We start from the raw sequence: 26,701 nt of genomic DNA on the forward strand, positions 1-26,701 counted from the left end.
GGATATTGGAAGCCTGTGCTAGCATTTCTTCTGCGGTATTGCTATCAGTGTGTCAAGAGTGGGAGAAGAGGGTTGCATTGACAATCCAACACAATGGGCAGCACTTTGAACACATTTTATAAGTTATTAATAAAAATAATAATTTTATTTTTATAGCGCCGACATATTCCGCAGCACTTTACATTTTAGAGGGCACTTGTACAGACAATAGACATTACAGCATAACAATAAACATAAAGATCAAAACAGATACCAAGAGGAATGAGGGCCCTGCTCGCAAGCCTACAATCTATAAGTTGTCATAAACTTGCAAATAACTCATGGAAGAATAAAGTTACGTTTAAACCAAGCACACTGTTGTTTTTCTTGTGAAATTCTCAATAAGTTTGATGTGTCACATGACCCTCTTCCCATTGGAAAAAATAAAGTTGGATCCAAAATGGTCAACTTCAAAATGGCCGCTATTGTCACCACCCATCCTGAAAAATCTTCCCAGTTCCATATACTAATGTGCCACAAACAGGAAGTTGATATCACCAACCATTCTAATTTAATTTAGTTGTATCCATATAAATGGTCCACCCTGTCTATACATAATAACAATAATAATTTTAACTTGCTTGTAGAAAAATAGTAGCATGTGCTCTGGACATTTGAGTCAAATTGTATAATATTTTGCTGTAGCAAAAGGAAGTTTGTCTGCCGAAGGGCTGGAGACTAGTGTTGAGCATTCCGATACCGCAAGTATCGGGTATCGGCCGATACTTGCGGGTATCGGAATTCCGATACCGAGATCCGATACTTTTGTGGTATCGGGTATCGGTATCGAAACAACATTAATGTGTAAAAGAAAGAATTAAAATAAAAAATATTGCTATACTCACCTCTCCGACGCAGCCTGGACCTCACCGAGGGAACCGGCAGCGTTGTTTGCTTAAAATGCGCGCTTTTCCTTCCTTCCGTGATGTCACGGCTTCTGATTGGTCGCGTGCCGCCCATGTGGCCGCGACGCGACCAATCACAGCAAGCCGTGACGTAATTTTCAGGTCCTTCTAGGCATTCAGTATTTTAAAATTACGTCCCGGCTTTGTGATTGGTCGCGTCGCGGTCACATGGGCGACGCGACCAATCACAAGCCGTGACGTCACGGGAGGCTGGACACGCACGCATTTTAAAATGCGCGCGTCTCCTGCCTCCCGTAACGTCACGGCTTGTGATTGGTCGCGTCGCCCATGTGACCGCGACGCGACCAATCACAAAGCCGGGACGTAATTTTAAAATACTGAATGCCTAGAAGGACCTGAAAATTACGTCACGGCTTGCTGTGATTGGTCGCGTCGCGGCCACATGGGCGGCACGCGACCAATCAGAAGCCGTGACGTCACGGAAGGAAGGAAAAGCGCGCATTTTAAGCAAACAACGCTGCCGGTTCCCTCGGTGAGGTGAGTATAGCAATATTTTTTATTTTAATTCTTTATTTTACACATTAATATGGTTCCCAGGGCCTGAAGGAGAGTTTCCTCTCCTTCAGACCCTGGGAACCATCAGGGATACCGTCCGATACTTGAGTCCCATTGACTTGTATTGGTATCGGGTATCGGTATCGGATTAGATCCGATACTTTGCCGGTATCGGCCGATACTTTCCGATACCGATACTTTCAAGTATCGGACGGTATCGCTCAACACTACTGGAGACTGGTACAGTAATGAGTGTCTACATGTGACAGTGAAGAATAGTGGATGTTCCTTGCAGGTTTGGGAATTTGATCATGATCAATGGTGTCCTCAATGTTGAGAATTATTGGCAGACACTTATCCAACATGCAACACCATCAGAGAGACATGTGATTGGTTGCAAATTTATTCTGCAGCAGGAAACCAACTCCAAACATACAGCCAATGTCAGCAAGAACTATCTTCAGCGTAAAAAGCAAGGAGTCTTGGAAGTGATGATTTGGCCGCTTCGGAGCCTTAATTTCAACATCATCAAGTCTGTCTGGGATTACACAAAGTGAGAGAAGGATTTGCATAAATTTACATTTACAGAAAATCTGTGGTTTGTTCTCACAGATGTTTGGAGCAACCTTCTTGTTGAGTTTCTTCAAATTGTGTGCAAATTTACTAGATGAACTGAAGCCCTTTTGAAGGCAGAGTGACCACACAAAATAATTATTTGATTTAGATTTATTTTTTTACATTCACTTTTTGAAGTTTAATTGCTAAGAAAAAACTATTAGCACCTTTATTATTGAAAGCATTATTAATTTTCAGTATTTTTTCCACAAATGCCTAAGGTTTTAAAACACAGAATTTAACAGTGTTCTTACCTGAAGCCCTTCAATTGCTAGTCTTAGCATGCTTGGGGTCAATTTTGAAGCTTGTTTAAAAGTAAAGTTGCTCCAGTCAATAATCAGTACAAATCCATTCACCTGGAGTTCTGGATCTTCTATCATAGCCTCCAGAGAAAGCAATATGGCACGCAGAATGTCTACAAGTGTATATCTATAAAAGAAGAAAAATGTTTAAACAACATTTGAAATGTTTCTCAACAGTTTTTATCCATTAACCTTTATAGACACTAGAAAAAGTATTTTATCTATATACAGCAATTGAAGGAACATTAGGGACTAAATAGATAGATTTTGATGCATGACACAGGGATTCCCAATTTGGGGTTCTTTGCTTCCCTGTACCATCAATTCATGTGATGCACTAGTTTCTAGAATATCAACAATACAACTTTAGATTTAATAAAATATTTGAGGCTAGATTGACTGTAAACTCAATATATTACAGCGCCAAAGAACCTAAATAGTGCACAGATACAGATCATATTACATTTTTAATGAAAAACAGTCAGAAGCATAACTTGATCTCGTAATATGGTAATGTACTTAGTTGTTAGAAGTATTTGCAAACTACGTAAATTTAATCATCATGTACTCTTGAAGAACAGGAATGTGAGATTTTATGTTTTCAATAATATTTGTAATTTCTAAAACTTATGAATTCAATTATTCTCAAAACAAGAAAAATATTTGTAACATACAACAGAATGTGTTTAATGGTACAGCTAAAGTAGATGGTTCTATAGAAGTACTTCAGCATATGGCCAGGCAACTCTTAACAATCATGGGGAATTAAAGGTTATGATTGAAGGTCTCTTCACATTAGCTAAAGAGGAAATAATAATTGTTTTAAAAGCATTTCTTCTTACAGCTTTATCATGCCATCAGACAGGGAAGCAAACTTGATGCCCTTGAAATGGAATTGAACTCTAAAAACTGTAAAAAAAAATTATATATTCTTAGGAAGGTTTTGTACACAAAATCAACTAACATTTGCATTATATAGAAAAAAAAACAGATTAAAAAAGGATAAGTCAAGATCACACCGAAAATAAAATATTCTATGAGAGGCCAGAAGTAAACTAATATTTTGAATAAGCTAAAGATTCCTTGGACATCAGTTTAAAAGCTTGCCTAAATATGTTTTTACATTTTGCTCCTGAATAGTGTTGAGCGATACCTTCCGATACTTGAAAGTATCGGTATCGGATAGTATCGGCCGATATCCGAAAAATATCGGATATCGCCAATACCGATACCCGATACCAATACAAGTCAATGGGACACAAGTATCGGAAGGTATCCTGGATGGTTCCCAGGGTATGAAGGAGAGGAAACTCTCCTTCAGGCCCTGGGATCCATATTCATGTAAAAAATAAAGAATTAAAATAAAAATATGGATATACTCACCCCTCCGGAGGCCCCTGGACCTTACCGATGTAACCGGCAGCCTCCGTTCCTAAGAATGAGGAGTTTAGGACCTTCGATGACGTCGCGGCTTGTGATTGGTCGTGTGACCGCTCATGTGACCGCTCACGCGACCAATCACAAGCCGCGACGTCATCGCAGGTCCTAAACTCCTCATTCTTAGGAACGGAGGCTCCCGGTTACATCGGTAAGGTCCAGGGGCCGCCGGAGGGGTGAGTATATCCATATTTTTTATTTTAATTCTTTATTTTTTACATGAATATGGATCCCAGGGCCTGAAGGAGAGTCTCCTCTCCTCCAGACCCTGGGAACCATACACTGGGAACTTCCGATTCCGATTTCCGATATCACAAAAATATCGGAATTCGGTATCGGAATTCCGATACAGCAAATATCGGCCGATACCCGATACTTGCGGTATCGGAATGCTCAACACTACTCCTGAATGAATATATCTTCCCAAAGAAATAAATCAGTTAAATCCTAATACAGTATAATAAATTCATGTCAAATCATAATAAAATGAAGCATTTAATACATATATAGCATTCATTAAGATTACTAAAAAGTGTTTTACCATCACATTTCCATTTTATTATTTACTAGCTGAAGAGCCCAGTGTTGCCCGGGCATAGTAAATAACTATGGTTAGTTATAGCACCTCACTTCTCGCATTTTCCCATCACGCCTCTCAGTTTCCCCCTCATATCTCTCATTTTCCCCTCACTCCTCTCATTTTCCCCTCACTCCTCTCATTTTCCCCTCACACCTCTCATTTTCCCCCTTGCTCCTCTCATCTCCCCCTCTTTCCTCTCATTTTTCCCACATTCCTCTCATTTTCCCCTTAACACCTGTCATTTTGACCTCACACCTGTCATTTTCAGATCACTCCACTATTTTCCCCTCTCTCCTCTCATTTTGCACTCACACCTCTTCATTTTCACATCACACCTCTCATTTTCCCCTCAGTATATACTGTACCTGTATGTCATCTCCCCTATATATAGTATATACCTGTATGTCATCTCCTGTGTATAGTACATACTTGTATGTCATCTCCCCTGTATATAGTATATACCTGTATGTCTTCTCCTGCTTTACACAGTATATAGCTGTATATCATCTCCTCCTGTACATACCTGAGCAAAGGCTCTGAATATTTATGACCATGTGATATTTTTCTTTTCAAATATATTTGCAAAAATTACAACATTTCTGCTTATTTTTCAGTCAAGATGGGGTGCAGAGTGTACATTATTCTGCAAAAAATGAACTTTTTTGAATTTACCAAATGGCTGCAATGAAACAAAGAGTGAAAAATGCAAAGGGGTCTGAATACTTTCCGTACCCACTGTATGTCAAAAAAGGAGGAGTAAAGATGTAGAGCAGCAAATAGATCTAGCATATTAAAAACTGAATGTGCAAAACACCCATACAACCAGTCTCAAAGCACCATGTATAGTAACAAACAAAATAGCCATAGACATAGGGGAGACAGAGAAAATAGGTTATAAATTATGCTGATTACCCATAGTAGGGGAGGATTTTGAGCAATATGACTCTCTGATTTAAGCGCACAAAAATTAAAAGTTTGAAAATTGCAACATTTTCTAAATTTTTGCCAAATTGTTTTTTTTCATAAATAGATGCAAGTGATATCGAACAAATTTTACCATTAACATGTGTTATGGAAATATTAGGGTTGGATAAATATATCCCTGTGTGTGCTGTGGCCGCTCCCAATTAGACTGAGTATTTTGAGCGCTCATCAAGAATGGACTGTACACAACTGTGACAGAACAACATTCCATCAATACTGATACTTTATTGTACATACATAGTTTTATATTTTCACATAGAAAGGAGTGGTTAGGGGTTGTCAGGGGTGGTTAGTTAATTACCATATTGTCTAGCTCCTCTGTCATTGGTTATCTAAACATATATGGAATATTGTGATTAATGCTCATATGACTGCTGATTAAGCAACTAAACCTGAGTTCTGCTTTTAGGGATGGAAAACCCCATATGATCTGTCTGGGTTATATCAGTTTGTCAGCCATTTTAAACCATTGATTATAATGTATATATTAGATGTGAGCATATAAGTATATATTTGATTATAGAGGAGTATACATGCAAGTGAGATCTACATGATATATATATTTCTATCACAAGCCCCCCTTAGATATCACTTGCCCTAATCCTAGCCTCCTGTCCCAAAGCGCTGCAACTCTTTTGTGCTGTCGGCGAACTGACACAAGCCTAACGCCTGTGCCCCACTCCATACAGACTTTTCGCAAATGGGCGGTCAGGAGATCTGTCCCTAACGGGGGTTCGTTGCAATCAGTCTCTTAGTCAATAGCATGTGTAGTGAGCGATGTGCAGTCTTTATCAGGTAGGTCATCTGTTCGGTCAGGCAGGGCATCCACGACATCATTCTGGCTTGGGTGTCATCTTCTGGTAGGGGAGCTTTCTTGCAATGCGATGAGTGGATCCAAGCGAGTCTTCCCTCCAGTTTCACAGAGTTTGGTGTCATCAGCAGCACTTGAGCAGGATCATCAAATCTGGGATCGAGTGGTGTTCTCCTTTCAAACTTTTCCACCAACACCCAGTCTCCTGGCTTCTAGGAGTGCATACCGGACACTGAATCTGGATCTGGCAATGAAGAAAAAAACTCGAGAATGGATGTTAGCAAGTTTCTTGGTGATTTCAATTACATAAGCAGACAAAGTATCATATTGCATAATCAGCTGCTGAGGGAAAGGATACCCCTAACCTGGGACTAGACACAAACAAAATTTCATATGGTAACAGCTTTCCTGGGCCTCTGGGAGTGTGCCTAACACTGAGTAGTGTGATTGGGAGTGTGTAGGCCTAAGTCTGACCCTACTGCTGACTAGATCTCTCATGTGAGGTTTGCTGTGAATGCGGGTCCCTGGTCACTCTCTATCACTTCTGGGACCCCATGGCTGCATATCTCATCTCTGAGAGTAGCTTCTTTGCAGTAGTCTTTGCTGACTGGTTCCTCACTGGGAAAGCTTCTGGCCATCCTGAGAACACGTCCACGACCACAAGGGCATATTCGAATCCTCCACTTGGCGGCATCTGGATGTGGTCTATCTGGATCCTCTGGAAGGGGTACAATGGTCTGGCAAGACGATGTGTGGGAACTTTCTTCATTCTTCCAGGGTTGCATTTGCCACAGGTCAGACAGCTGTTTATGAACTTGGCTGTTAGGGTGGAGATTTCTGGAGCGAACCAGTAAGCACCAATTGGATCATTCATCTGTGTCTTTAATCTGTGTGTGGGCCCATGTGCCAACTGGACCACCATAGGGTACATGCTTCGGGGTAAACAGGGTTTGTAGTCCATTTAGTATACCCTTCCTTCTTCATGTGTTGCTCACTTCTGCATCCAGCATTCCTTCTTGTCCTTTGGGGCTTGCTCTTGCAACTTTTTTGAGCAGATCCCAGGATGTCATCTTGTCAGGTTTCCTGTCTTCAGCCGTCCTGTAGTAGCCGTCCGGCTCTACGACCTCTTCCACTTGTCCATATTGTCTTCCCTTGACTGTTTCTTTGGCTGCCATATCCGCCATGTTGTTGCCTCGTGCCCCTACTGTGTTCAGTTTTCCATGCGCTTTGACTTTTAGCATTGTCACCACTTTTGGAAGTTGAAGTGTGTTCAGCAGGTCCTTAATGGCTCCATTGATGCTTCACGGTTGTTCCGCTGGCTGTTATGAAGTCCCTTGCAGCCCAGATGGGTCCGAAGTCGTGTGCTATGCCATGCAAGTACCTTGAATCGGTATACATTTTCTCAGTCTTGTCTTCTGCCATCTGGTAGGCCTTCATCAGCGCTATCAGTTCTGCTTCCTGGGCTGACAGACTGGGCGGCAGACTTCTGGACCACAGGATCTCTTGATTGCTGGTCGCTGCACCTCCCGTGTGGAATCTTCCTTCATCATCTGCAAATCTGGAGCCATCCACATAGAGGATCAACTCTGGGTTGGTCAGTGGCTCTTCCGCCACCTTGGGTAGTCCTGCTGTTTCCTGTTGCATGATGCTGAAGCAATCATGGTCATCCGTCTGGAGCAAATTCAGATCCCATGCAGACTTTTTATCTGAGGGTCCATATCTGTATCCCCCCTTGGGAGTGGGAGTAGAGTGGACGGGTTGAGGACTGTGCATCTGGAGATGGTGACATTGTTGGGCAGGAGTAGAGAACACTGGAGGCGAAGATGCCTGGCGGTGGAGAGATGTTTTAGCTGGGTTTGGTTGAGGATTGCCGAGATGTCATGCGGAGCCAGGATTTCCAATGGTTTTTCCACTGATGTCAGTAGTCCTGTCCAGGAGGGCGTGTGCTGCAACTGCTGCTCTCATGCGGGAGGAAGAGGCTCCCCTTGCAACTGGATCCAGGCAAGCTGAAAAGTAGTCCGAAAGTCTCTGCTTTCCCCCCTGAAGCTGTGTCAGGACTCCAGTAGCAAGGCCTTCTCTTCTCATCAAGTAGAGACGGAATGGCTTCTTGTAGTCAGATAGGCCTAGTACTGGCGCTGAGACTACAGAGCCTTTTAACTTCTTGAATGAACTGAAGGCCACATCTGTCTGGAGGAACAGGGTCACACTGTTTTATTCACACAGAGGCTGCATTAGGACGGAAGCATCAGGGATCCAGGCTCTGCAATACGAAACTAGATCAAGGAAGGCCTGTAGCACCTTTGGAGTTCTCGGAGGGACCATCTTCTCCACTGTGGTCTTCCGGTCATCTGTCAGGTGTTTCGCCTGGTGAGCAATACAGTGTCTCTGGAACGTAACTTGCTTCCTGACACCATTGGACTTTGTTCTTTGAGATCTTGCAGTGCTGCTCCGCCAGGTAGAGTAGGAGATACAAGGAAAGGGCTTTACACGTGTCAAAGTCAACTGCACAAAGGAGTAGATTGTCCATGTATTGTAGCAGGGTTACTTCTGCTTGTTCTGTGACTCAGTTGGTGAGAACTGTGGACATTGCTTTGGTGAACTGTGAAGGGCTGTTCTGGGCCCACTGTGGCATCACTGTCCATGTGTGGTGTCCCTCCTGGTGCATTAAGGCAAACAGGAACTGGTCTTCCGGATGAACTGGAACACTGGAGAAAACGTTAGCCAGGTTGTTCACTGTGAACACTTTTGCTGTGGCAGGCATATTTGAGAGCAGAGTGTGCGGATTCGGCATAAATGCAGTTTCAAACACTGTGGCGTCATTCGCAGCTCTCAGGTCATATACCATTCTGAACTTGGCTGGCTCTCCTTTTACAGTCTTTTTCTTGACGGGGAAAAGCGGGGTATTGCAAGGCGATGTGCGAGGAACAATGATTCCTATTTCCAGGTAGACCTTCAGTTGGTCAGAGGCAGCTTGACTCTAGGCCTGGCCTGGGCCTTACGAGGGTACGGGGTACATGGCTTGAGTGACACCCGTACTGGGGCAACTTGAGGTTTTCTCATGTGCTGGGGACCCTTAGACCATAGACTTTCTGGTACTACATCCAGTACCTCCTTGGGTAGGCCTCATTGATTGTTTAATGTTCTTGTAGGGCCGCCAGCATGACTCTTCTCAGGTCAGGGATGAAGAAAATGTCACTGTCCCATCTTCCTGGAACACTGTGGTTGCCTTCAGCTTCTGCAGTAGGTTCGCTCCCAGCAGGTTGAGTGGCAGGTCCTTTACACCACAAACTGGGACAGGATGGAGTGTCCTGGCTGAGTGCACACGCTCAGTGGCTTTGTAAGCTGAGAATGTCGGACTTGACCACCAATGCCCATGCGAGACACAGAGGATTCTGATAGGCAGGTGGGATCAGTGAGTTCCACATGTGTCATCACACTTCTGGCTGCACCACTTTGGATCTGACAACGCCATCCACTTTAAGGGTAATTTGAGGTATTGGTCCTGCAGATGAAGTTTTACATGTCAGGAGCATAGTGTCTTGCGGACCTGGCTTGCTTGCCTCTGTCCTATGGACAGGGTACTTCACTGCTTTCTGCACTTCCTCCTTGACCAGTTTCTCTGGACCAACTCTTGAGTTGCATGGGTCCAGTCTCTTCGGGGGCGTGAGTGCTTTTGCACTGGTTCTGGTAATGGCCAAACTTGCCACAGATGTAACCCTTGACACTTCTTCTGTCTTTGTAGGGTGGTTGCTCTTTCCAGGTCAGTGGTCACCATGAGAGGGGCTGTCTTCTGCACCCCTGGTTGAGACTCAATCCTTTTGGCTACTGTGGACAACGGCATGATGGGTACTGTAGCGGCAGCGGGGTCCGGCCTGCTGATTGAAGCTGCGGTGGTAAGACGGGGCCTGCAGGTACATTCGTGGCGAGGCCCGGGGGTGCCATGAGACCGGCGGCTGCATCCAACCCAAGGTCTTGGGGCATTACAGGGGCTGCGGCTGCATCTGCCGTCACTTCTTACCCCTGGTCTGACATAGCTTCTCCCCTTTGCTAACCTTATTGAGGTCGGTGTCTCCTCTCTGGAGTCTGCAGCGGTTCTTCCGGTGTGTTGGTCGGCACTTTGCAGCGTCTTCACCTCTGGCTCCCCTTCCAGCGTTCTCAGCAGCACGGCACCCGTTTCCTTCTTCGCGCTCTTTGCGGTGCTATAATGGCGGCAGTTTTGGTGACAATCGGCAATAAACAGTCTCCTAGGCGCACATAAAACATTTTTTCTGGGTCAGTCCACTGCTATTGACCTGTTCCTAGGCCTAGCCACTATCAGTGGTTTCCTGATTGGCTGTCTCAGTCCATGCCCAAAGGCCTGTGTATCTGGTCATCAATGGTGAAGCCCAAGTCTTGGAATACTTGCATTACTCTGCAATGAAACTTCTTTACAGACTCTGTCTTGTCTTGGCTCATGTCATTTAAGCTGAGGGCCTGTCCGGCCAGCCTGCCTTTGGCCCACTCTCTGAGTTGTTCAATTAGCTGTGGCCCTGACTTCCAAGCATGTACGTCTGATTCTGCTGGAAGTTTGAATTGTTCCTTCATGATTGGCCAGAGTGCATCACCTGCTTCTATTTTCATTCATGGCCCAGAGATCATTCCAGGTGGCTGCATATGTTTGCTGCTTCTGCTACATTCTTAGGTAAAATGGCATGGGATGCATCCCTGGGTCTGGAAGATTGTCACCTGACTTTGAAGTGCAGTGCACATAGTGTAATGGTGGTGCCTCTATCTGCCCTTGCATTCTTGGTGCCTGTGGGTTTCCTCTCTAGTACTAGACAGCATGTATGATGTTCCCTCTTCATCTTCATCAGAGGAATAGTTGTGATAGCTTGTACTGGGGTCATACACTGACTGATATTGGACTTAGAAGTTGCTTTTTTGTGTGAGGATGTCTCCCCCCTTGCTGAAGCTATGATGGATTAGGATTATAGTTTCATGTTGGTGTGAATGTGGATGTAGGCAGCTCTGACCGGTGCTGAAGCTGTACATTATCAATACATGGTGATATCAATGTTCATGTAAAACCTTAAGGGTTACAATATTGTTGACTGTGAAATGAGGTAACGGAGGATCTGTCAGTGAGCTCGTTCTGATATCATTCCTCCCCCCTCTGCACCCAGGGCTGAGCTGTCTGCTACCTGATGTGTCTAGGGCTGCCCACTGTAGGGGGGGGGCTTTCACCCTCTTTCCCCGATATCACAACTGGCAATGGCTGGACTGTGCCAGAGGCATAGAGGGAAACCTTGTGCTGTAAGCACCATATTGTTTGAATTGGGCGTTGGCCCAGCCGGCAACAAGGAGGGAAAAAGAGGAAGAAGAAGAGGGAGGGGTTGAGGAGTGAGACAAAGGAATAGTAGGAGGGGAGAGAGAATGTGGAGAGAGAGGGAGGAGAAGAGAGGAGAGAGATAGAGAGGGGAAGAGAGAGAGAGAGAGAATGTGGAGAGAGAGGAGTGGTGAAGAGAGGAGAAGAGAGAGAAGAGAAAAAAATGTGGAGGAAGAGGAGAGGAAAGGAGAGAGAGAATACGGAGAGAAAAGACTGACAGAGAAAAAAAAAAGAAAAAAAAGAAAGAGGATAGAGGAGAACAACAAGAATAATAGAGAGGAGCAATTATGCCTTCTCCCTGTAGGGAGAGACGGGGTGCGCCACATACTGTGCAAAAAAATAACTACCTATACCATGGATTCTGCTAAAAGCAGACTGCGCAGATTCTCCCGTCTCATACCCACAAAAATCACTTCCTGGTTTGCTCACATAACTTTCTGTACCACCTAAACGATGTAAGCTCTGCTGCCACTTCATACCATGTATTAGTATTCAGCAATCTAACATCAGCTACTGTAACTTCCCTTATTTTCCTTTCTACGTTATGCCATTCCGCAGCTTGAAATCTGCCATTCTAATGAATTTCACGTACTTTATACCTTCCAAAATCTTCACATACTTAACACCTTCGTGTTCTGTCACTATCTAGGGGCTGTTTTCTCATCAGGAAGTAAAAAGACTTTCCTGTTGCTCGGCCACTCTATTCCCCATGGCAAAAGCAAAAAAATGAAAATGAAAAACACACAAAAATGAAAAAAGAAAACAGTACTAAAAAAAACTTCTAAAAATGAGTATATAAAACTCTAAGGAAAACCCAAAACGATAAGAAAAACCGTCAAAAACTTAGTTCACAACCAAAAACTCAAAACTTTGATACAAGAGTAAAGGAAAAAAAAACTTTTTTCAAAAATAAATAAATAAAAAATAAAAAGGTAAAGAGATTGAAGATTGAGGAAAACTTAATTAAAAAACTTTAAAATGCCGCAAAAAGAAAAAGACCCTTTAAGAGAGTAATAAAAAAAATTTTCTTTAGAATCTCTGCGCTCAAATGCAGTCAGAGACACACTTCCTCTTAGATATCACGTATGCCATTGCAATAATATCAAATGTCACTAAAATCACGTTTCTGAAAACACTTATGTCACATCAAAAGTGATAGATACAATTTAAATTTCACTTCTTCACACAAAAAAAACTACACATACCCAGCATTGCAGCTGAAAACAGTCAGAAAAAAAACCAGATGTGACAGTTTGATTTACAATGCATATCTCCGCTTCAGCTGAAAAAAGAGGAAGTTCATGAGAGAAGGAAAAAAAAAAACCAAAACTTTCTTTTCACTATTTCATGCTTCTTAAAGCGGCAATAGTACATGACACAAACAGAAACAGACAATCTGAGAGATGCCCTTTTAAATTCTGTGACACATGCAGGTTGAGCTGGGAACAGACTACTGCCAATCGCACTGGACGCACCTGCGCCCGGGCCGCCTGAGTGAGAAGCACAACAAGCGGGAAATCTACCACCCCGGTCCGGACGTCCTGACTGGATCGCCGGCACTACGGGAATCTGCAGTAGCCCTCTTAAGTTATCACTACCCGTGCCTGGAACATGGGACCACCTGCCCCGGAACTCTGCGTGTTCCTCCTATGCACGGGAATCCTGCAATAACTTATCGAGCGATTTGACCTCCTGCCGTCTGTTTCCCAGCAACCACAAACAAAAGTCACTTTTTCCTTCTTCTCTCGGATTTTACACAAACACATACACGGTCCACAGCAGACACCTCCCAGGGTGGATTTGTGGCTACGGATTTTTTACACTACCTGGGAATTGATGACCACATCTGACCGGCAAGAGGCATAGACAAGGACTGGGCACAGGGGACTTTCAGGTAAGATGATAACATTTTCTTACCTTACTTATGGAGCTGCGCAGTCTCCTGCCCCTGTGCCAGGCCACGCTACAACTTCCGTATCTCCGGTTAGAAGGATCCCGTGCGTTTCATCCGAGCCGTTGGGCGCCATTCTGTTATGGAAATATTAGGGTTGGATAAATATATCCCTGTGTGTGCTGTGGCCGCTCCCAATTAGACTGAGTATTTTGAGCGCTCATCAAGAATGGACTGTACACAACTGTGACAGAACAACATTCCATCAATACTGATACTTTATTGTACATACATAGTTTTATATTTTCACATAGAAAGGAGTGGTTAGGGGTTGTCAGGGGTGGTTAGTTAATTACCATATTGTCTAGCTCCTCTGTCATTGGTTATCTAAACATATATGGAATATTGTGATTAATGCTCATATGACTGCTGATTAAGCAACTAAACCTGAGTTCTGCTTTTAGGGATGGAAAACCCCATATGATCTGTCTGGGTTATATCAGTTTGTCAGCCATTTTAAACCATTGATTATAATGTATATATTAGATGTGAGCATATAAGTATATATTTGATTATAGAGGAGTATACATGCAAGTGAGATCTACATGATATATATATTTCTATCACACATGAAGTACAATATGTCACAGAAAAACGATTTTAGAATCAGTGGAACCTATAACCTCTGTGATGTAGCGATGTCCTTGCTGTGCAGTGAATAGCTAGTGACCCATATAAAGTTCAAATAAAGTCTTGTTTATTTCACAGCATACTCACAAACCGGAAAAAGTAAGCAAACAAGTCCTTCGGTATGCAGCCGGGAAAAATAACAACAGTCCACAATCCGTTGCCGTGAACGTATTACACCACCGTGTAAGCTGGGGTGTCAGGCTTTTCAGGCTCTGCCTGGCCCGTGTTGCACCACACGGACAGAGCTCCTCATAAAGCTCCTGCTAGATCTGACTCCCAGACCAACACTGACACACCCAAACTCTCTTGCAGGGTTTTTTTTTCTTTCCTCCAGATTCTATGGCCATGGGCCACTATAAGATCTGGGCTGGAGGAAACGGACCGGCCCCACTACCTTCCTGCAGTCCGTTTCAAAAATAAAAGCCCATACCGGGTTTTCCTGAATAATTTCTGGGTCAAATAACTTGATCCAGTTCACACTCACTTTTATTCTTCACTGTGTCTCACAGGCAAACCTGCTGTGAGCACAGGGCACTCCAGCAGATCTAATATGCTTCTAAGCACATCCTGGGGGATACATAGCGACCCTCGCATATGAGACCGGTCACTGCCTTACACCTCATAAAGTGACAATGGTCAGATTAGTAAAAATTGGCTTGTCATTAAAGTCACAATTGGCTCGGTCACTAAGGGGTTAAATCAAGCTTCTAGCCAAAAAAATTAGTCAGCCCTGAAACCCATCTAAAAAAGTGTTGTGAAATATGGGACGTCTTTCATTTGCACGATGCTCTATATTTTACAGTGTAGTCAACGGAAAGCCAAAAAAACTTCAGAAGACACCGCCAAAATAATGCTAAAAAAACCCAGAATAATGTTTGCAAACTGCTCTAGGAAAAGTACAATAACCATCAAAAAGACTCTTCAGGAAATAAACACTCTCAATTCCAATGTGCTGTGAAATATCTTTCCTCCTAAATATTCGACAGCCAAAGTAAAGTAGTATTGTAGAAAAGTAGAAGTAGTAGTAGAAGAGTATAAGAACCACACCAAATCAGCCACAGTGTGTAAAACACGTAATGTTAAATAGCAGAGTGGTCAATAGTAGTGATGAGCGAATATACTCGTTACTCGAGATTTCCCGAGCATGCTCGGGTGTCCTCCGAGTTTTTTTTTAGTGCTCGGAGATTTAGTTTTTATTGCCGCAGCTGAATGATTTACATCTGTTAGCCTGCATAAGTACATGTGGGGATTCCCTAGCAACCAGGCAACCCCCACATGTACTCGGAGGACACCCGAGCGTGCTCAGGAAATCTCGAGTAATTAGTATATTCGCTCATCACTAGTCAAAAGCATTAAAATCTCATAAGCTCTGTTGACTCAGTAAGTGCCAGGTTCCAAACCTCCAGCATTAACAGTAAATAAAGCTGTGCCCAGGAGCTTTTGTGGCATGGGTGTTCTTAGCCAAGTTCCTGAAAGCAAGCCTTATATCACCCAGCTCAAGGTCTTTTTCCGAGATTGTTAGGCCCTCATCAAACATCAATGTGGGACTTCGTAAATGCTCTTCTAGATGAATGGGCACATTTTCCTACAGATAACCTCTGAAATTCTTATAGAAATTGTCAAAATTAAAAAAAAGTGCTTTCAGACCTCAAATAATGCAAAGAAAACAAGTTCATAATCATTTAGAAACAACAATACTAATTTTTACCTCAGGAAGAGTTCAGAAATCAATATTTTGTGGAATAACCATGATGTTTAATCACAGCTTTCATGCGTCTTGGCATGCTTTCCACCAGTCTTTCACACTGCTTCTGGCACAAAAATGTATGCAGTTCTTCTTTGTTTGATGGCTTGTGACTATCCATCATCCTCTTGATTACATTCCAGAGGTTTTCAATGGGGTTCAGGTCTGGAGATTGGGCTGTCCATGACAGGGTTTGATGTGGGGTCTCTTAATTTTTGCCAAGAGCTGTATATGTTGCAACATTAATATAAAGGTATACCGATATCCACAACAGAAAGTTCAAACACAGAGTGATTCAAGTTATGCTTATACTGACTTAAGCAATGCTAATCTATGTACAGTATATACAGTTGAGCGTATGTATGTGTGTGTGTATGTATTGCGCCATGCCTACTCAACATATCAGGCACAGGCCACATCTAGCTGCCACATTTAGCTCCGTCGTGTCTAGAATGGAGTTGCTCCTGTGATGTATGATGTCAAGGGAAAGGAAGGAGCCTCATACATAGAGATGTGAGGGGGAAAATGAGAGATGTCAGGGGGAAAATGAGAGAAGTGCGGTGCAGCTGCAGTATAAGGCTGTGTATAGGGAATACTGAGGCACTGCAGGTGGAGGCTGTGTATAAGGCCACAGTCACACTTTCAGTATTTGGTCAGTATTTTACCTCAGTATTTATAAGCCAAAACCATGAGTGGGAGAAAAATACAGAAGTGGTGACATGTTTCTAATATTTCCTCTGATTGTTTACTCCAAGTTTTAGCTAACAAATACTAAGGTGAAAATACTGAAAAAATAATATGTGAACGAGGTCTAATACAGGAGGAGATGACATACAGGTTCATTCTATATACAGAAGGAGATGACACACACATATACACTATATACAGGAGATGACATACAGGTATACAATATATACAGGAGGAGATAACAAACAGGTACATACTATATACAGAAGGAGATGACATACAGGTATTTACTATATACAGGGGAGATGACATACAGGTATATATTATATACAGGAGGAGATGACATACAGGTATATACTATATAGAGGAGAAGATGACATACAGGAATACACGATGTTCCAAATTATTATGCAAATTACATTTTTCTCGATTTTCCTAAATGGTCGGAGCAAATGACAGTCAGTCTAATAAAAGTAATCACCCATTAGAGTATACATAGAATTTTATTGAAGAAACCTCCCAATGATAACAGTATAATCTCCAAAATGAGTAAAAACTCAAAATGCACTGTTCCAATTTATTAGGCACAGTAGAATTTCTAAACATTTGATATGTTTTAAAGAGCTGAAAATGCTCATTTGTGGAATTCACTGAACAAAAAAGCTATTTAACTCCAAAACATCCTAACAGGCCAAGTTACATGTTAACATAGGAGCCCTTCTTTGATATCACCTTCACAATTCTTGCATCCATTGAACTTGTGAGTTTTTGGAGACTTTCTGCTTGTATTTCTTTGCATGAAGTCAGAATAGCCTCCCAGAGCTGCTGTTTTGATGTGAACTGCCTCCCACCCTCATAGATCTTTTGCTTGATGATACTCGTTAGGTTCTCTATATGGTTGAGGTCAGGGGAAGATGGTGGCCACACCATGAGTTTATCTCCTTTTATGCCCATAGCAGCCAATGACTCAGAGGTATTCTTTGCAGCATGAGATGGTGCATTGTCATGCATGAAGATGATTTTGCTCCTGAAGGCACATTTCTGCTTTTTAGACCATGGAAGAAAGTTGTCAGTCAGAAACTCTATTTACTTTGAAGAGGTCATTTTCACATCTTCAGGAACCTTAAAGGGCCCTACCAGCTTTTTCCCCATGATTCCAGCCCAAAATATGACTCCTCCTTGCTGACATCGCAGCCTTGTTGGGACATGGTGGACATCCACCAACCATCCACTACTCCATCCATCTGGACCATCCAGGGTTGCTCGACACTCATCAGTAAACAAGACTGTTTCAAAATTAGTCTTCATGTATGTCTGGGCCCACTGCAACTGTTTCTGCTTGTGAACAATGGTTAGGGGTGGCCGAATAGTAGGTTTATGCACCACAGCAAGCCTTTGAATGATCCTACACCTTGAGGTTCAAGGGACTCCAGAGGCTCCAGCAGCTTCAAATAGCTGTTTGCTGCTTTGTAATGGTATTTTGGCAGCTGCTCTCTTAATCCAATGAATTTCTCTGGCAGAAACATTCTCCGTTATGCCTTTATCTGCGTGAACTCTGTCTGTGGTCTGTATCAGTCACAAATCTCTTCACAGTATGATGATCACTCTTAATTTTCGTGAAGTATCTAAATTTTCCATACCTTGTCAAAGTCATTGCACTATTTAACGCTTTTCAGCAGCAGGGAGATCCTTTTTATTCCCCATATTGCTTGTAACCAGTGGCCTGCTTAATAATGTAGAACATCATTTTGAAGTAGTTTTCCCTTAATTAGAATCACCTGGAAAACTAATTATCACATGTGTTTAAGATTGATTTCAGTGATCCATTGAGCCCTGAGACACAATACCATCCACGAGTTTATTTGAAAAACAAAACAATGAAATCTTTATGACACTTAAATCCAATTTACATACTATATACAGGAGGAGATGACATACAGGTATATACTATATACAGGAGGAGATGACACACAGGTACGTACTATATACAGGAGGAGATGACATACAGGTACATACTATTTACAGGAGGAGATGACATACAGGTACATTTCATATACAGGAGGAGATGATATACAGATATATACTATATAAAGGAGGAGATGACATACAGGTATATACTATATACAGGAGATGACATACAGGTATACATTATATACAGGAGGAGATGACAAACAGGTACATACTATGTACAGGAGGAGCTGACACATAGGTACATACTATATACAGAAGGAGATGTCATGTAAGTATATACTATATACAGGGGAGATGACATACAGGTATATACTATATACAGGAGGAGAGAAGGAGAAGATATACAGGTATATACTATATAAAACACAGTGTACCTATACCAGCAGATGACATGGCTCCCCAAACCATCACTGATTGTGGAAACGTCACACTAGACCTCAAGCAGCTTAGATTGTCTGTCTGTCCACTGTTCCTCCAGACTCTGGGACCTTGATTTCCAAGGTCTAGTGTGAAGTATCAACAATCAATGATGGTTTCAGGAGCCATGTCATATGCTGGTGTAGTTCCACTGTGTTTTATCAAGACCAAAGTTAGCGCTGCCGTCTACAAGGAAATTTTAGAGCACTTCATGATTCCCTCTGCCAACAAGGTTTTTGGAGATGGAAATTAAATTCTCCATCAGGACTTGGCACCTGTTCACACTGCCAAAAGTACCAATACCTGGTATAAAAACAACAGTTTCACTGTGCTTGATAGGCCAGCTAACTCATCTGACCTTAACCCCATAGAGAATCTATGGGGTAATGTCAAGAGGAAGATGAGAGACACCAGACCCAACAATGCAGATGAGCTGAAGGCTGCGATCACAGCAACCTGGGCTTCCATAACCCCTCAGCAGTGCCACAGACTGATTGCCTCCATGCCACACCACATTGATGCAGTAAATGATGCAAAGGAAGCTACGACCAAGTATTGAGTGCATTTACTGAGCTTACATTTCAGTAGGCCAACATTTCCAAAGTTAAAATCATTTTTTAAGCTCGTGTTATACACTCACCGGCCACTTTATTAGGTACACCATGCTAGTAACGGGTTGGACCCCTTTTGCCTTCAGAACTGCCTCAATTCTTCGTGGCATAGATTCAACAAGGTGCTGGAAGCATTCCTCAGAGATTTTGGTCCATATTGACATGATGGCATCACACAGTTGCCGCAGATTTGTCGGCTGCACATCCCAAAGATGCTCCATACAAGGCAGGATGGATCCATGCTTTCATGTTGTTTACGCCAAATTCTGACCCTACCATCCGAATGTCGCAGCAGAAATCGAGACTCATCAGACCAAGCAACGTTTTTCCAATCTTCTACTGTCCAATTTCGATGAGCTTGTACAAATTGTAGCCTCAGTTTCCTGTTCTTAGCTGAAAGGAGTGGTACCCGGTGTGGTCTTCTGCTGCTGTAGCCCATCTTCCTCAAAGTTCGACGCACTGTGCGTTCAGAGATGCTCTTAGGCCTACCTTGGTTGTAACGGGTGGCGATTTGAGTCACTGTTGCCTTTCTATCAGCTCGAACCAGTCTACCCATTCTCCTCTGACCTCTGGCATCAAGAAGGCATTTCCGCCCACAGAACTGCCGCTCACTGGATTTTTTTTCTTTTTCGGACCATTCTCTGTAAACCCTAGAGATGGTTGTGCGTGAAAATCCCAGTAGATCAGCAGTTTCTGAAATACTCAGACCAGCCCTTCTGGCACCAACAACCATGCCACGTTCAAAGGCACTCAAATCACCATTCTTCCCCATACTGATGCTCGGTTTGAACTGCAGGAGATTGTCTTGACCATGTCTACATGCCTAAATGCACTGAGTTGCCGCCATGTGATTGGCTGATTAGAAATTAAGTGTTAACAAGAAGTTGGACAGGTGTACCTAATAAAGTGGCCAGTGAGTGTATAGTATTCTAATTTACTGAGATCATGACTTTTGGGTTGTCATTGGCTGTAAGCCATAACATCAACATTAACATAAATAAACACTTTAAATGCATAACTCTATTTGTAATTACTCTATCTAATACATGAGTTTCACTTTTTGTATTGAAGAACTGAAATAAAATTAACTTTTTGATGATATTCTAATTTTGTGAGATGCGCCTGTATGCTCTGGCTCAATTTTTTGGGTTTTAGTCTATTTTTTTTCCATGGTACAAGTGTCTGAATAGTCGGGACCCAGGTCCTACTCTGCCCTTATCCATTTTTACATCTGCTGACACAAAGGGAGGTGAACTTTAAGAGTTAGGTACCATCCCAATTAGAGTACACATTGTTGTAGTGTGATGGCTTTTATTTTTACATCAAAAGAATGTTAAGTAAGTACACTATGCTATTTATATTTACTATTACTATTTACTTACTACAGGGTATTTCATAGAACGTTAGAATTGGAAGGGACCTCCAGCGTCATCGCGTCCAACCCCCTTCAATGCAGTGCAGGATTCACTAAACCATCTCAGACTGATGTCTGTCCAGCCTCTGTTTGAAGACTTCCATTGAAATAGAGCTCACCACCTCTCATGGCAGTCTGTTCCATTCATTAATCACCATCTGTTTTTTCTAACATCTAATCAGTATCTTCTCCCTTTCAGTTTAATTCCATTGCTTCTCGTGTTTCCATGTGCAAATGAGAATAAAGATTCCTCTACACTGAGATATCCCTTCAGATATTTGTAGACAGCTATTAAGTCTCTTCTTAGCCTTCATTTTTACAAGCTAAAAATTCCCAGATCCTTTAACCGTTCTTTGTAGGACATACTTTGCAGTCCGCTCACCATCCTGGTAGCTCTTCTCCGAAGTTGCTCCAGTTTTTCAATGTCCTTTTTCAAAATGTGGCGCCCAGAAATGGACACAGTATTCCAGATGAAGCCTGACAAAGGAAGAGTTGATGGTGATATTTACTTCTCGACTTGACGCTATGCTTTTAATATATCCCAGAACTGTGTTTGCCTTTTTTGCTGCTGCATCACACTGTTGACTCATGTGCTTTGCACCGTCCGCAAATTTTATTAGTTTACCTTATCTAGATTATTTATAAAAATGTTGAACAACACTAGGGCCAGGAAAGAGACCATTTGCTCATTTTATTTTTATCTTAGGATCTGATTAAGGAGCACTAATAGCACTATGAAGGGTTCATGCCTTAAGAAGATTATCAAAAACTTTTCAAATAACTAACCGCCCAAAAAATGTGCCTTTTTTAAGCCGCAACATTAAGTTCTGCCAAGATTTTTATAGTGCTCTGTGCATGTATCATAATAAACAACCAATAAAAACAATACAAGTATGAAATATAACTAATAGGAATGTAAAAAGTGAAAAATATGCTAAAGTGCTAGTATGATGAAACGTGAAAGAGTCACACCTCGCCACCCCATCTCACATCAATATTATGTCAGCGGGATTGCATGGTAAGGTCTTACCACTTGTACCAACATGACGTTTCGCACCCCCATATAAACATGTATGGTCAGCTTGGCAGAGTAATACAGACCCCCTGTCCACATGGGCTCAGAGAGGTATGGGGAGTAAGAGAAGGTGGTCCACGCACTCACTGACGTGGCACCACACTCACCCAGAACCCTGACAGTCTGAGAGGCCCATTTCACTAGCCCCAGTAAAACAGAATCTTATCAACCCAGTAGGACTGCCACCAGTTTGTCGTTCAACATACACCTGGTCCGTTAACAGGGTTATATTGGGCCAGGAAACAGCCCTGAGTAGCATCTGAGATTAGGCCATGAAATGGATGTGTGGATTCATGGATCACGATAAAAGAGCAGACCAAGGTTAAATTATATATTTAATCGCCTTAAGGGCATACTAGACAATACACTATATACAATGGTTATACATATACAGTGGGTACGGAAAGTATTCAGACCCCTTTAAATTTTTCACTCTTTGTTTCAGTACAGCCATTTGGTAAATTCAAAAAAAGTTCATTTTTTTCTCATTAATGTACACTCTGCACCCAATCTTGACTGATAAAAAAACAGAAATGTAGACATTTTTGCAAACTTATTAAAAAATAAAAACTGAAATATCACATGGTCATGAGTATTTAGACCCTTTGCTCAGTACTGACTTGAAGCATCCTTTTGAGCTAGTACAGTCTTCTTTGGAATGATACAACAAGTTTTTCATACCTGGATTTTGGAATCCTCTGCCATTCTTCCTTTCAGATCCTCTCCAGTTCTGTCAGGTTGGATAGTGAACGTTGGTGGACAGCCATTTTCAGGTCTCTCCAGAGATGATCAGGGCTCTGACTCGGCCTGTCAAGAATGGTCACAGAGTTGTTCTGAAGCCACTTCTTTGTTATTTTAGCTGGGTGCTTAAGGTCATTGTCTTGTTGGAAGGTGAACCTTCTGCCAAGTCTGAGGTCCAGAGCACTCTGGAAGAGGTTTTCATCCAGGATATCTCTGTACTTGGCCGCATTCATGTTTCCTTCAATGGCAACCAGTCGTCCTGTCCCTGCAGCTGAAAAACACACCCATATCATGATGATGCCACCACCATGTTTCAATGTTGGGATTGTATTGGGCAGGTGGTGAGCAGTGCCTGGTTTTCTCCACACATATTGCTTAGAATTATCACCAAAAAGGTCTGTCTTCATCTAATCAGACAAGAGAATCTTGTCTCTCCTTCATGTGTTTTATCGCAATCTCTATGCGGGCTTTCATATGTCTTGCACTGAGGAGAGGCTTCCGTTGGAGCACTCTGCCATAAAGGCCTGACTGGTGGAGGGCTGCAGTGATAGTTGACTTTGTGGAACTTTCTCCCATTTCACCACTGCATCTCTGGAGCTGAGCCACAGTGATCTTGAGGTTCTTCACCTCTCTCACAAAGGCTCTTCTCCCACGATTGCTCAGTTTCGCTGGATGGCCAGGTCTAGGAAGACTTCTGGTGGTCCCAAACTTCTTCCATTTAAGGATTATGGAGGCCACTGTGCTCTTAGGAACCTTGAGTACTGCAGAAATTCTTTTGTAACCTTGCCACAGCTCTGTCTCTGGGCTCCTTGGCCAGTTCCTTTGACCTCATAATTCTCATTTGGTCTGACATGCAATGTGAGCTGTGAGGTCTTATATAGACAGGTGTGTGCCTTTCCAAATCAAGTCCTATCAGTTTAATTAAACACAGCTGGACTCTAACGAAAGAAGAACCATGTCAAGGAGGATCACAAGAAAATGGACAGCATGTGACTTAAATATGAGTGTCTGAGAAAAGGGTCTGAATCCTTATGAACATGCACAAATGGACAGTGACATTTTTTCTTATCTACATGCAAAAAGGAGAATCTAATTTCCAAAGGACTCTGGATTACAACCCCAATTCTTCAAGATATTAAGTCTAGCCTGATAAAGAGACCTGAGTAGTCTTGAAAGCTTGCAATTTGTTACCATCTTTTCAGTTAGCCATTAAAAGGTATCAACCACTGAATACGCTCAATTCTAAATATTTTTCTATCTACTGGCTAACACGGTACAAAGATATATATCTTTCCTGCATGACCATGTGATATTTCAGTTTTTCTTTTTTAATAAATATGCAAAAATTTCTACATTTCTGCTTTTTTCAGTCAAGATGGGGTGCAGAGTGTACATTAATGATAAAAAATGAACTTTTTTGAATTTACCAAATGGCTGCAATGTAACAAAGAGTTAAAAATTTAAAGGGGTCTGAATACTTTCCGTACCCACTGTATAATGGTCAGATATGCAAATGCAATAGTGGTAGGACAACATGTATAAGCAGAACAAATGGTTAGTTACCATTTAGATGAAAGGCCTGGCTTGAAGGGGAGGGGCTGCCACATAGGAGGTTTGTGGTCCCCTCTGTGTGTGACTTGTCCTCACACAATGTGTCATCACAAACGTTCAGAGAAAAAAGCAATGGGAAATGCTGCACATAAGCATTTACCCTCTGGGTCACTCACCTCCTGGCCTCTTTGCTGAACCTAAATCCCCTCTCCTAGAGGTTTGTAAATCTCTGAAAGCCTATGAAAGATCATAACTCTTTTCTTGGCTGTCCTAGTGCAGCAGTGCTGGCGCGATTGGATTCAACCAGGCCCCTGCTACTCAGAGACTAAACACAATTTTGCTACCTATTTCTAATGGCTGTTCTATGTATTTCCCTTCCCATGCAAGATAGAATGACTCAAGACCTAGGCAGGCACTTGCCCTATTCTGGGGGTCTCGGAAATATATACGATGTGCAGCTAGGACGTATAGTATTTCCATAACTCCTTTATGCAATCCTAGCTGGCTGAACAAAGGACTCAGGCCACATGGCTTGGATCCACAGTGGAGTCTTCCTGTTGAAGGTTGCATACCAGCTAGCTGTGGGGGGTGAATTCTGTATTTGAAGCAAGCCAGGTGTTATGTTACCACAGCATGTGCTGAAAGATTTTTTATAATTCCATGACTATTAATATACAGATGATTGACATTGAATTATGTCGCCAATATTCTTCACAGAAAGTAAACTATCGATATCAACAGTTCTATCAAATACATCATAAATGATGTTACATGACAAGAAAGGAACATGCAACAACATTATTGTTTATTACAGAATTATTTTTGTGGTGCATATGGTTGTTAAATCGAACTAGTAAAAACGTTTTGCAAAATGTGAACTTTTTTGTATCTTTTTTCTAAAATTATCCTTTTCTTGCAAAAAAATCTGCAATAATCTATAAATGCTACGCTGATAGGGACATGCAGAATTATCACGCACTGTTTTAAAAACTTTTCTTAAAACATGAATGTGTTATAAAAAATTCTGGAATTAAGATTTATTTAATGTAAATTTTTTTTAAAAAAATTAGAAAACAGAATATCACAAGCCAGGACGTACATTTTGCCAGACAAACATATCCATATCTTCAGTAGGAAAATAGGACTGACAGAACTTAAACTGCTCTCCTTGTTTGTTGTGCATTAACAAAACAAATGGTGTAATGTAGGTGCTGCACTGCTGTATGACATGGATCAATCAATTCAGACAAACTCTACAGGTCCTGCACGTCTCGATCACTTGAATCGGTGTATTATTATTTACAAACTGAGAAAAATACTCTCATTTTCTACGTTTTTTAACACTTCAGTAGTAAAGCACACACTGATTTAGGCCATTCTGTTCCTATCTGTATCGATGAGCTGTGCACTCTGACCTCTTATCCCTAGGCTGTAAAACCCTAAATTGACCACTGCTTTCCCTGCCCTCATATAGTGCTTATGACAGTTCCCCACTGATTGGCTGAGCTAGAACATTTGATCCAATAGCTGTAATGCATTATGGGGAAGACTGTGCTCTACTTGACGTCACGTGAGAATGCTATCTGGCTAATGCAATCCTCATTTAGGCCATCATATTGCAAATTGTTTTATTCACCATGACCTGCAATTTTAGGTAATTCGACTTAAAATCGATACATAGTGGATCAATTTGATCATCTTTACTGGTCAACTGTGAACTACATGTCAATATATACTAAAATAAATCTGTTTACATACAGTGGGGCAAATAAGTATTTGATCCCTTGCTGATTTTGCACTGACAAAGACATGAACAGTATATAATTTTCAGGGTAGTGTGGCGTTTCCCTTACTTCGGGTCTTGGGGAACACTCGCTTTGCCCGGGAATAACGCATACAGGCACGATATCTCACACAAATCAATCCATACGGTTTATTAAGCATCCTAAACCGCACCGTAAGCCAGGTTACACACCACCAGCTTACACATAGTCTGTTACTTTAACACGTGTGGTTTTACAAAACATTCGGTAGTCACGCCTTAATTCTCCAATCAGCAACTGTCATATGTTAGCGCACAGTTCTGTTATGACCCCAATGGCAGAGGGTCTCAGGAATAATTGCTAAGTCTGCAAACACAGAAAACCAGCTCATAGGGCAGTGGTAACTGGGCTGACCATATATCTAATCCTAGCACCACAAATACCAGCAGCCGGGGAACGTGCCTACGATGATTCTAGACGTCTCGCGCCAGCCGGAGAACTAACTAACCCTAGAAGGGAAAAGAAAGACCTTTCTTGCCTCCAGAGAATAGACCCCAAAAGTTGGATACAAGCCCCCAACAAATAATAACGG

General features: G+C 42.1%; 1 protein-coding gene across 1 annotated transcript in view; it reads right to left on the reverse strand.

The window, feature by feature from the left end:
- Positions 1 to 26,701, reverse strand: part of LOC143807649 (clavesin-2) — a 134,036-nt gene that overhangs the window by 47,225 nt on the left and 60,110 nt on the right. Inside the window, exon 2 of the mRNA XM_077289450.1 lies at positions 2,330 to 2,504. Within this exon, the coding sequence (XP_077145565.1) occupies positions 2,330 to 2,504 (175 nt within the window). The remainder of the gene's footprint in view (positions 1 to 2,329; positions 2,505 to 26,701) is intronic.

This window comes from Ranitomeya variabilis, chromosome 2 (genome assembly GCF_051348905.1).
Source record: "Ranitomeya variabilis isolate aRanVar5 chromosome 2, aRanVar5.hap1, whole genome shotgun sequence".
In the NCBI taxonomy this organism is placed as follows: Eukaryota; Metazoa; Chordata; class Amphibia; order Anura; family Dendrobatidae; genus Ranitomeya; species Ranitomeya variabilis.